Source organism: Oncorhynchus mykiss, chromosome 16 (assembly GCF_057628025.1).
Source record: "Oncorhynchus mykiss isolate SJ-2025 chromosome 16, ASM5762802v1, whole genome shotgun sequence".
Lineage (NCBI taxonomy): Eukaryota > Metazoa > Chordata > Actinopteri > Salmoniformes > Salmonidae > Oncorhynchus > Oncorhynchus mykiss.
In genome coordinates, this window is record NC_143037.1 from 16,520,254 (window position 1) to 16,532,711 (window position 12,458).

Genomic DNA, 12,458 nt, shown 5'->3' on the forward strand with positions numbered 1-12,458 from the left:
TGATGCGACCCCCCCCCCCCCCCCCACCGTTACATCACCGCCATGCTACACCTTTCCCCATAGAATACTGTTGAATAGACACAATGCTTGGTTTTTATATTAAAAGACCGACAGTAGAGGGGCTTGGATTGTCTCTTCTGGTCTGAACACATGGAAACACGGGCTGGGAGGGAGCATGGCTGGTGGCCATGGGCTGGCTGAGAGCTGGTGGAAAAACCCACGTGCTGACATGAGATGTAATGGAACCTGATTTGGAGTTCAATTGTGGCCTGGATTCAAAAAGACAGCAAACGGTGGTGGTTTCTTCTGGTCTTCGTTTATTAGCAATTTTGCTCTGCATGAACCTGCTGGAGTAAAATTCTCATCACTCATTCCGTTACCTGACCAGGTTCCCCTCCTTCAATCGCTGTTCAGAATGACTAACAGGACACAATTGTCAACAGGAATATCTGTTGATATATCCATTGTGACTTTGGAGGCACTAAGTTATTTAGAGGCACTTAGACAAACACAAATATACATTTAAAGATGAATCGGCCATGCTTGAGCAAATCTGTTTGGAGCATCTCTTTAGGCAACATGAGACTTACTTTTCATCTCTGTGTGTGGATGTGTGCATGTGTTTTGTAAGGTCGTCTGTGAATGTGTATATGCAGGGTTCTTAGTGTTAGCCAATGTTTTTGTTGTGTTTCCTGGAGCTGAGCGATACTATTCCTATCGACGCCACCCTCCATTCACGTCCATTCAGAACGCTGTTCTCTCCAGACTTCTTATTGTCCTCTTTCCTCCACCTTGCCACACTGCATGCCTCAGGTCAGGTGAAACCTTTCGTTGCCTCGCCTATCTTCCCCCGTGGAACGCACCACTCTTTAATTGGGTTTGATTCCCGCCCTCTTCACTATATCAAAAATTCTGATCTACTCCCTTTTCTTCCCATTCTTCCTGCATTTGAATCAAAGGCTGGCACAGCTTATTCACACTTAAGCCTCCCTTTAAAAAAAAATAACTATACTTTTTCCTCAGCTGGAAAACATGCTTAAATATTTAGCACCCATATTCACAGCTGTTTGACACTTCTAATTCCTCATCTTACAAGTCCCAAACAAAACCGCGGCGAAGATCACACAGCCCGTCTGAATCACAGCTGTCATCATTATTCACTTTGACTCCCCCCCCCCCCCCCCCCCCCCCTATTGAAGTAATAAGGAATCATCGGAACTTTTGAAAATGGTGATGGTTACCGTCGTTTGATATTGAAAAAAGGCAGCAGAAACGGGGAAGGAAGAGATTTTTTGGCACTGCAGATGCATTGTTCTGCTGCCCCCCCCCACAAAAAAAACCATCTCATTTGTATAGTTCCTAAGAAGGTCTTTGTTGCAAATTTAGATGTCAGATAAAAAGGCATACGTGGAAATGGGGAAGGGGCGCACACCAATGCAGTCGCGGACGCACAATATGTATTGTTTTTACATTGTTTTGTGTTTAGCTGTATGTGAAGAAGATTCATTTAGATAACAGGCCATTATCATTTTCTCCTGGAGGTGTATGGCAGGTATTATTATGGGTTTGTGTGTTTATTCTTATGATATTTTGGTGACTCTGCTCCTCTGACATAGCCTTGAGGCTTGATATATGCCATTTAGCAGATGCTTTTATCCAAAGCCACTTCTAGTCGTGTGTGTGTGTGTGTGTGTGTGTGAGCCCCGTGCTCTACACAGTCACACAGTTGTAGCTCACCAGGAGTGGCTAGCAACTCCCTCTTATTTAAATGGTTAGCAGGGAAGATGCTCAAACTGACTGGGTGTCTTAGGGAAATGCACCATTGTGTTTCTGAAGGGTGTAGTTCTACACTGATTCCATCCTCTTGTCCCATTGCGTCAGTAGAGAGATGGTTATACAGGTCAAGGAGTGTTGTTTTGGGCTGTTGTAGATTGTAGGTATTGGATTATGGATATGGTACATGTTTAGAACTCGTACCTACAACTGGTGTTGGCACTGGCTTCGTGTACCAGGACCACCCTGGTGTGTTAAGATGACATCTCAGCATTTTTAGAAATAGCTGAACCATCCTGAGGGTTTTTTATTCTACTTTATTTCCTATTGGTGGATTTTATACATCTGATGAAGTGGTTAGAAGGCTGGTGTTGGTACTGGATCTGTGCCGGCTGGCCTGCACTCTCACCCCTTCAGCTTCTGTCAGTGTCAAACCGGGCTGGGCCCATTATTCTAATGACGAGAGGGAGGGAGGCTGGAGGGAGGGAGGGAGGGAGGCTGGAGGGAGGGAGGCAGGATGGATGGAGGCTGGAGAGAGAGCGGGGTGGAGGGATGGTTGGAGAGAGGGAGGCTGGAGGGATGGACAGAGGGAGGCTGGAGGGATGGACAGAGGGAGGCTGGAGGGATGGACAGAGGGAGGCTGGAGGGATGGACAGAGGGAGGCTGGAGGGATGGACAGAGGGAGGCTGGAGGGATGGACAGAGGGAGGCTGGAGGGATGGACAGAGGGAGGCTGGAGGGATGGACAGAGGGAGGCTGGAGGGATGGACAGAGGGAGGCTGGAGGGATGGACAGAGGGAGGCTGGAGGGATGGACAGAGGGAGGCTGGAGGGATGGACAGAGGGAGGCTGGAGGGATGGACAGAGGGAGGCTGGAGGGATGGACAGAGGGAGGCTGGAGGGATGGACGGAGGGAGGCTGGAGAGAGAGAGGGAGGGAGGGACGGCGGGAGGCTGGAGAGAGGGAGGTAGGGAGGCTGGAGAGAGGGAGGTAGGGAGGCTGGAGAGAGGTAGGGAGGCTGGAGAGAGGTAGGGAGGCTGGAGAGGGAGGTAGGGAGGCTGGAGAGGGAGGTAGGGAGGCTGGAGAGGGAGGTAGGGAGGCTGGAGAGGGAGGTAGGGAGGCTGGAGAGGGAGGTAGGGAGGCTGGAGAGGGAGGTAGGGAGGCTGGAGAGGGAGGTAGGGAGGCTGGAGAGGGAGGTAGGGAGGCTGGAGAGAGGGAGGGAGGGAGGGAGGCTGGAGAGAGGGAGGGAGGGAGGGAGGGAGGCTTGAGAGAGGGAGGGATGGACGGAGGGGGGGCTGGAGAGAGAGAGGGAGGGAGGGACGGCGGGAGGCTGGAGAGAGGGAGGTAGGGAGGCTGGAGAGAGGGAGGTAGGGAGGCTGGAGAGAGGGAGGTAGGGAGGCTGGAGAGGGAGGTAGGGAGGCTGGAGAGGGAGGTAGGGAGGCTGGAGAGGGAGGTAGGGAGGCTGGAGAGGGAGGTAGGGAGGCTGGAGAGGGAGGTAGGGAGGCTGGAGAGGGAGGTAGGGAGGCTGGAGAGGGAGGTAGGGAGGCTGGAGAGGGAGGGAGGGAGGCTGGAGAGAGGGAGGGAGGGAGGGAGGGAGGCTGGAGAGAGGGAGGGAGGGAGGGAGGGAGGCTGGAGAGAGGGAGGGAGGGAGGCTGGAGAGAGGGAGGGAGGGAGGCTGGAGAGAGGGAGAAAGGGAGGCTGGAGAGGGAGAAAGGGAGGCTGGAGAGGGAGGGAGGGAGGCTGGAGAGGGAGGGAGGGAGGGAGGCTGGAGAGAGGGAGGGAGGGAGGCTGGAGAGAGGGAGGGAGGGAGGGAGGCTGGAGAGAGGGAGGGAGGGAGGGAGGCTGGAGAGAGGGAGGGAGGGAGGCTGGAGAGAGGGAGGGAGGCTGGAGGGAGGCTGGAGAGAGGGAGGGAGGGAGGGAGGCTGGAGAGAGGGAGGGAGGGAGCCTGGAGAGAGGGAGGGATGGATGGATGGAGGGAGGGAGGGACGCTAGGGAGGGAGGGAAGGAGGGAGGCTGGAGAGAGACCGGGAGTGAGGGAGGGACGGAGGGAGGCTGGAGAGAAGGAGGGAGGGGAGGCTGGAGGGAGGGAGTTAGGGAGGCTGGAGAGAGGGAGGGAGGGAGGCTAGAGAGAGGGAGGCTAGAGAGAGGGAGGGAGGGAGGGAGGCTGGAGAGAGAGAGAGGGAGGGAGCCTGGAGAGAGGGAGGGATGGACGGAGGGAGCCTGGAGAGAGAGAGGGATGGACGGAGGGAGCCTGGAGAGAGGGAGGGATGGACGGAGGGAGGCTGGAGAGAGGGGGGGATGGACGGAGGGAGGCTGGAGAGAGGGAGGGATGGACGGAGGGAGGCTGGAGAGAGGGAGGGAGGGACGGAGGGAGGGACGCTAGGGAGGGACAGAGGGAGGCTGGAGAGAGACCGGGAGGGACTGAGGGAGGCAGGAGAGAGACCGAGAGGGACGGAGGGAGGCTGGAGAGAGACCGGGAGGGACGGAGGGAGGCTGGAGAGAGACCGGGAGGGACGGAGGGAGGCTGGAGAGAGGGAGGGAGGCTGGAGGGAGGGAGTTAGGGAGGCTGGAGAGTGAGAGGGAGGGAGGGAGGGAGGTTAGAGAGAGGGAGGGAGGGAGGCTGGAGGGAGGGAGGCTGGAGAGAGGGAGGGAGCCTAGAGGGAGGGATGGACGGAGGGAGCCTGGAGAGAGGGAGGGATGGACGGAGGGAGGGATGGACAGAGGGAGGCTGGAGAGAGGGAGGGATGGACGGAGGGAGGCTAGGGAGGGAGGGATGGACGGAGGGAGGCTGGAGAGAGGGAGGGATGGACGGAGGGAGGCTGGAGAGAGGGAGGGAGGGACGCTAGGGAGGGACAGAGGGAGGCTGTAGAGAGACCACGAGGGACTGAGGAAGGCAGGAGAGAGACCGGGAGGGACGGAGGGAGGCTGGAGAGAGACCGGGAGGGACGGAGGGAGGCTGGACAGAGACCGGGAGGGACGGAGGGAGGCTGGAGAGAGACCGGGAGGGACGGAGGGAGGCTGGAGAGAGACCGGGAGGGACGGAGGGAGGCTGGAGAGAGACCGGGAGGGACGGAGGGAGGCTGGAGAGAGACCGGGAGGGACGGAGGGAGGCTGGAGAGAGACCGGGAGGGACGGAGGGAGGCTGGAGAGAGACCGGGAGGGACGGAGGGAGGCTGGAGAGAGACCGGGAGGGACGGAGGGAGGCTGGAGAGAGGCTGGGGAGAGAGCGGGATGGACAGAGGGAGGCTGGAGAGAGGGAGAGGGAGAAAGTGAGGGAGGGTGGATGGAGGGAGGGAGGCTGGAGAGAGAGCGGGATGGACGAAGGGAGGCTGGAGAGAGAGCGGGAGGGACGGAGGGAGGCTGGTGAGAGAGCGGGAGGGACGGAGGGAGGCTGGAGAGAGAGCGGGGCTGTAGAGGGGGAGAGGGAAGGAGGGAGGGAGGGTGGATGGAGGGAGGCTGGAGAGAGGGAGGGTGGATGGAGGGAGGCTGGTGAGAGAGTGGGAGGGACGGAGGGAGGCTGGAGAGAGCGGAGGGAGGCTGGAGTGAGAGCGGGAGGGACGGAGGGAGGCTGGAGGGATTGAGGGAGGCTGAAGGTACGGAGGGGGACTGGAGAGAAAGAGGGAGCGGGAGGGTGGGAGACGAGAGAGAGGGGGAGGGAGGGAGACTGGAGAGAGAGAGCGGGGGGAGGGAGGGCGGCTGGAGAGAGGGATGGAGCGAGGCTGGAGAAAGAGAGTGAGGCTGGAGAGAGAGAGCGAAGCTGGAAAGGGAGGCTGGAGAGGGAGAGAGGGAGACTGGAGAGGGAGCGGGATGGAGGCTGGAGAGAGATCGGAAGGGACGGAGGGAGGCTGGAGAGAGAGCGGGAGGGACGGAGGGAGGCTGGAGAGAGAGCGGGGCTGTAGAGGGGGAGAGGGAAGGAGGGAGGGTGGATGGAGGGAGGCTGGAGAGAGGGAGGGTGGATGGAGGGAGGCTGGTGAGAGAGTGGGAGGGACGGAGGGAGGCTGGAGAGAGCGGAGGGAGGCTGGAGAGAGAGCGGGAGGGACGGATGGAGGCTGGAGGGATTGAGGGAGGCTGAAGGGACGGAGGGGGACTGGAGAGAAAGAGAGCGCGGGAGGGAGGGAGACGAGAGAGAGGGGGAGGGAGGGAGACTGGAGAGAGGGAGACTGGAGAGAGAGAGAGAGAGCGGGGGGAGGGAGGGCGGCTGGAGAGAGGGATGGAGCGAGGCTGGAGAAAGAGAGCGAAGCTGGAAAGGGAGGCTGGAGAGGGAGCGGGATGGAGGCTGGAGAGAGATCGGGAGGGACGGAGGGAGGCTGGAGAGAGAGCGGGAGGGACGGAGGGAGGCTGGAGGGAGAGAGAGCGGGAAGGAGGGGGACTGGAGAAAGAGAGAGCGGGAAGGAGGGAGACTGGCGAGAGAGGGATGGAGCAATGCTGGAGAAAGAGAGCGAGGCTGGAGAGAGAGCTAAGCTGGAAAGAAAGGCTGGAGAGGGAGAGAGGGAGACTGGAGAGGGAGAGAAGGAGGGAGGGTGGATGGATGGAGGGAGGCTGGAGAGAGAGCGGGAGGGACAGAGGGAGGCTGGAGAGAGAGCGGGAGGGACGGAGGGAGGCTGAGAGAGAGTGGGAGGGACAGAGGGAGGCTGGAGAGAGAGGGGGGAGGGAGGGGGACTGGAGAGGGAGGGAGGCTGGAGAGAGAGAGGGAGGGAGTTGAGGGGGAGGCTGAAGCGAGAGGGAGGGAGGAAGGGTGTCTGGAGAGGGGAAAGGGAGGGAGGCTGGCGAGGGAGTCTGGAGAGGGAGGGAGGCTGGAGAGAGGGAGGGATGCTGGAGAGGGAGGAGGGGAGGGGGAGGCTAAAGCGAGAGGGAGGGAGGAAGGGTGTTTGGAGAGGGGAAAGGGAGTGAGGCTGGCGAGGGAGTCTGGAGGGACGGAGGGAGGCTGGAGAGAGAGCGGGAGGGACGGAGGGAGGCTGGAGGGAGAGAGAGCGGGAAGGAGGGGGACTGGAGAGAGCGGGAAAGGGAGGGGGGAGGCTGAAGCGAGAGGGAGGGAGGGAGGAAGGGTGGCTGGAGAGGGTGCGGGAGGGAGGGAGGGAGGGTGGATGGATGGAGGGAGGGTGGATGGAGAGAGGAAGGCTGGAGATAGAGCGGGATGGATGGAGGGAGGCTGGAGAGAGAGCGGGAGGGACGGAGGGAGGTTGGAGAGAGAGCGGGAGGGACGGAGGGAGGCTGGAGAGAAAGCGGGAGGGACGGAGGGAGGCTGGAGAGAGAGCGGGAGGGACGAAGGGAGGCTGGAGAGAGAGCGGGAGGGACGAAGGGAGGCTGGAGAGAGAGCGGAGGGACGAGGGAGGCTGGAGAGAGAGCGGGAGGGAGGGTAGATGGAGGGAGGCTGGAGAGAGAGCGGGAGGCTGGAGAGAGAGCGGGGCTGGAGAGGGGGGGAGGGAGGGAGGCTGGAGAGAGGGAGGATGGATGGATGGAGGCTGGAGAGAGAGCGGGAGGGACGGAGGGAGGCTGGAGAGAGAGCGGGAGGGACCGAGGGAGGTTGGAGAGAGAGCGGGGGGAACGGAGGGAGGCTGGAGAGAAAGCGGGAGGCTGGAGAGAGAGCGGGAGGGACGAAGGGAGGCTGGAGAGAGAGCGGAGGGACGAGGGAGGCTGGAGAGAGAGCGGGAGGGAGGGTAGACGGAGGGAGGCTGGAGAGAGAGCGGGATGGACGGAGGGAGGCTGAAGATAGAGCGGGAGGCTGGAGAGAGAGCGGGGCTGGAGAGGGGGAGAGGGAGGGAGGGAGGGAGGGTGGATGGAGGGAGGCTGGAGAGAGGGAGGGAGGATGGATGGAGGGAGGCTGGAGAGAGAGTGGAAGGGACATAGGGAGGCTGGAGAGAGAGTGGAAGGGACAGAGGGAGGCTGGAGAGAGAGAGAGAGAGCGGGAGGGAGACTGGAGAGAGAGAGAGAGAGAGAGCGGGAGTGAGGGAGACTGGATAGAGGGAGGGAGGGAGGCTGGAGAGAGAGGGAGGAGGGGAGGGGGAGGCTGAAGAGAGAGGAGGAGGGAGGGAGGCTGGGGAGGGAGGGAGGCTGGGGAGGGAGGGAGGCTGAAGCGAGAGGGGAGGGAGTGAGGAAGGGTGGCTGGAGACGAGAGAGGGAGGGAGGCTGGAGAAAGAGGGAGGCTGGAGAAAGAGGAAGGCTGGAGAGGGAGGCTGGAGAGGGAGTCTGGTTAGGGATTGAGCGAGGGTGGAGGGAGTGAGGGAGGAAGGAGGCTGGAGGTGGAGGGAGGGAGGAAGGGTGGCTGGAGAGGGGAAAGGGAGGGAGGCTGGAGAGGGAGGGATGCTGGAGAGGGAGGAGGAGGGAAGGAGGCTGAAGAGAGATGGAGGGAGGCTGGAGAGAGGGAGGGAGGGAGGCCGGAGAGGCTGGAGGGAGATGGACAGACAGAGATGGCAGACGAGAGGGAGGAGGCTGGAGAGACGGGGAGGGAGGCTGGAGAGACGGGAGGGGAGAGAGGGAGGGAGGCTAGAGAGTGAGGGGGATAGGGAGGATTGTGGGAGGGAGGGAGAGAGAGAGGTATAGGGATGGAGGAAGAGGAGAGGGAGAAAAGCTTTGAAGTGGCTTTTCAGCGCAGCTAGTCTGCTGGCCGTCTCAGGGAGACGTGTCACCTTTGCCGAGAGGGAATAGGAAAATCACGTTTCGAATGGTAATGATAACATACTAATCACTTGAGCTCTTTGAAGAACGGGGGAGCGAGCTACTCTGTCAGTATCCCGGCTGCCTTGTGCTCCGAGGCACACAGCCAGGGTCTAGGTGTATTAGCTTAAGCGTTGCATGTCAATACGTCCCCTCCATCTCCGCTGATCCATAGGGGCTCATTAAGCCGAGCTGGCTTCCTTCTCTCTCCCCACGCGGCGTGCACAGGCACACCACCATCACACTGCACACCCAGCCACCCACCACCTCTTTCTCCCTCTCTCTCACCATCACCCCCCGACCCTCTGTCCCCTCCTTCCTTTAACTATTGAAAAGTATTTCTGTCAATTTAAATGACATCTGTCCACCGGTGAGGAGAAGGTGGCTAGAGAAAAAACAATAAAGTTCAGAGGCAGTTTTCCTTGTTTTCCCCTCACTCTGATTTTGATAGCTTAGCTAGAGATTCCAGAGCTCCCCTCCCTCCCTTTCTAAACGAATGTAAACCCCTTTCACAGAGAGAGTTACCGTTCATCTGAGTGGTTGATCTATGGTACTTCTACGGTAGACTTGGGCTTGCGGAACGTCACACTCGTAGGTTCAGTGAAGATTTGACCACTGAAAGACTGGAGAATCCCAAGACAAATGACCTTTTATGTAGGTCAAGGTGCGTACTTGAGTTCAGGTTACTATTCAAGGTGGTGCCTTGGTTCAAACCCTTGACTCTGACCTTTTTCCCCCGTAACTTTATCTGCATGAGATTGTAAGGACCGTTTATAATGTAATAATACAATGGTGTTGAATGTGGTGTTATGACCATGATGTCACTTTTAAAGGGACAGTTCACCCAACTTACCTAATCACATATTGGTTTCCTTGACATGTAAACAGTCTATGGACAAGGCATGACAGCCGTGCTGTGGTGTAGTTTCCCTGGCACTGTTGTCAAATGCTAACCTTTCAGGATTTCAACGGACCGATATTAGACATTTTTCACGTGTCATTCCCACAGATTTTGAAATGGTCTCAAATTGATTGTGAAGCTCAACCGTCACTTACAGATTATTTTAACATGACGGTAGAGATGCTAATATTGGGCCTTTTGACTTTGTGCCACAAGTGCTAAAACGTTAGCATTCGGAAACAGTGCCAGGGAAACTACACCACAGCACAGCTGTCATGCCTTGTCCATAGACTGTTTACATGTCAAGGAAACCAATATGTGATTTGGTAAGTTGGGTGAACTGTCCCTTTAATTTCCGAGTCACAAGATGCAGCACGATCTGACCTGGTCTTGGCTTCGAAAGAATCGCCAGCAGTGAATGGAAGAATGACCATTTTGATTTCTTTCAGAAGAAGAGCGGCTTGCTATGGATTTCACAGATATTCTTGATGCCAAATGTGTTGGCCTGTAACAACTCCTACTGCTGTCTAGCTAGATACACAGCACATGGAAATGCAAAAACGATCAAATTGCTCAGTATGAAACACAAAGTACCTCGGTAGCCCTTTGGAACTTGTATACAGTATATCCTTTCAATGGGCAACCTTGTCCATTCGTCGATACCGATGAATAAGCCAACATGCAATGCACTCTGCGTGCAAGGCTTGAAATGTTGTTGTTCGATGTATTCTGACACTGGAACTCATGGTTGTACGGGTTTATCATCGTCTATACTAGGATTGTCTATTATAGTGGCCAATACTGACTGGTGAGACAGCCGCGGTACATGTGCTGATTGCACAGGTATGACTATTCTGTTAGCTGTGTAGTGTCCCGTTGTTCCCAGCGTAGATCAGTGTCCATTTGTTGATGGTGTAAATATGTCACTGCTCAGTGTTTTATAGGATTGCATAGTACGTGCTGGTGTTTCTTTGTGTGTTTTGCTATTTGTTTTAGGGCTTAATGTTGATTCACAAATGATATTGTAGGCTAATGTTACATTTTTCTAGTCGCTTGTTACGCAATACACTTCCAAATGAATTGTCAGGATATGGTCATTTGGTGTCCTCTGAGGCGTTAAACTGTCTCACCGGCCATGTGCCACACCAGTAGAACTTTCTAGAAAGCAATACATGTCTTATGTTCCATAACCAACTTCACGAGGAGAGTAAATGCATTTGATTTCCACTTTAATGAGGGTTTTCTCCTTAATTCCAAAGCCGTCACCTTGACAGTTTTTTTTTACATGTTCTTCTTGAAAGCTGCAAATGATCATTTATTACATCTCAATTAGCTCTTCCTCCCCTCCCTCAACTTTGCCCTCCACGCTAAATGTGAAGTAATGAGTTGCAGGAGACTGAACGAGATGAGGTGGGGGAACCTTCTGGTGCTTCTCATTTTAATATTGATTAAGAAGAGATACTGTGTTGTCCATTTTTGGAAAACATTTCTTGCATGTTGCCAATATTTCACCGTCCACACTTGGTTGTTCATGACAATTATTGTCTCTGGCCAGGGCTATTGCTGTTGTGGTCATAGTGTTGGTCAGTGTTTCGTGACGGCGTCGAGATGTTTCTCCGAAACGCTTCCCAGCCCTCTCAATCATTATTCTTCTGTTTTCTGTCTTGTATTTCTCCCATTTCTTTTAGAGAGCACATCTGTTGGACAACACAGAGAAGCTGGAAAGGTCATCTCGGAGGCTGGACGCAGGCTACCAGATAGCAGTGGAAACCGGTATGTGTTCTGTTTGGTTGGGAAGGGGGCATTATGAAATTAGAGGTGGGGGTGGGGTGTGTGATTGATCGACATGAAATTGTCTCACTCTTATGCGGGGTGGAGAGAAAGAGAAGTTAAAAAACAAAAAACAGCCGCCTTGACGACTGGTGACATTTTCAGGAGCACATCAAAGGTGAGCGAGGGAGAAAGAGGTGTACGGGGCGACAGAGCGGGCTACGCTGCTCCGTGTTCGGCTCCCGGAAAAGCATGCGCTCTTCTTCTCCCATGCATCTGTCTGGCTGTGAGTGAGAGGTGTTTTTTGTTGTTGAAGCTCTACTGAAAATAAACAACATCAGCGTTTCCTCCGCTAGTTCTTCATTCGGAGAACCAATCAAAACGCAATAAACATGACTAAATAAATCGGCCATCTAGAACAGAAAATCAGGTTTTATCCTCACGATCAAGGTTTGTTTTGATGTTTTATATATAGGAAAATGAGACTCATTTGGATTTGAAACCAGACCTTTTATTGTCTGACATTATTGAGTCACAGTGTATTCCTTCGAGAGATATCAAAGCTCATTCTTGAAGTTTTAACTGGCTTTCTTTGGCTTCCGCTGTAGTTTTGAAAAGTTTCTTCATTTACACTATAATGGAGGGGTGGCACGTGTGTGTGACATCGACAGATTTAATCATTCAATTCGAGAAAGGGGTGCACAGACTGCCTTTTTGATGTTCAGTAAGTAGAACTCACAAATTCATAAATACAATCTGCATTCTCTGCTTAAAAATGTTGTTTCATATGATTCTCCGATGATCTCCGAGACTTATACTATTCCTGTTTTCAACGTGTCCAACTCTGCGGCAGCCCGTATTTTGATTCTATTCAGTCATATCTTTCAGTCGAATGGCTCGTTTTGATGTTTTGTCACGCCCGTTGGTTGGTGTTAAAGAAATGTGCTGTGGTCTAACCGCGTTCTCTACCTCCTGGGTCCCAGTCCTTTCCACAGCGCGCCCTCTGACCCCTCGTTGCCAGTGGCCATCTCATCCGCTCTGTGTGTGCGGCTAACTGAGAACAATGTCTATTTATCAATGCCCCTGGTCCCCCACACACTGCTCAGATCCACACCAGCAGTGGGGTGTTTGGGGTTTGGTGGGGTATGAGCTTTTGCCCCATTGTATTTAATCCCCTGACGTCCCCGGCCCTCCGCTCAGATGCACAACCTCAAACAGCAAACGGTCAGGGAGGACCAACGCTCAGAACACAACTAGGTAGCAACAGAACAGACACGTTGGGAACTCTGTCAGACTACTAACAACAGAAAAGCTGCAGTATGTCGAGGACCCAGACACACAAAGAATATATGCACTGAGAGC

At 55.4% G+C, this 12,458-nt stretch overlaps 1 protein-coding gene across 4 annotated transcripts in view; it reads left to right on the forward strand.

Moving 5' to 3' along the window:
- The window catches only part of LOC110491461 (vesicle transport through interaction with t-SNAREs homolog 1A), a 197,963-nt gene that overhangs the window by 38,434 nt on the left and 147,071 nt on the right, over window positions 1-12,458 (forward strand). For all 4 annotated transcript variants that reach the window (XM_036946313.2, XM_036946316.2, XM_036946310.2 and 1 more), the window contains one exon: window positions 11,015-11,099. In XM_036946313.2, coding sequence (XP_036802208.1) covers window positions 11,015-11,099 — 85 coding nt within the window. The remainder of the gene's footprint in view (window positions 1-11,014; window positions 11,100-12,458) is intronic.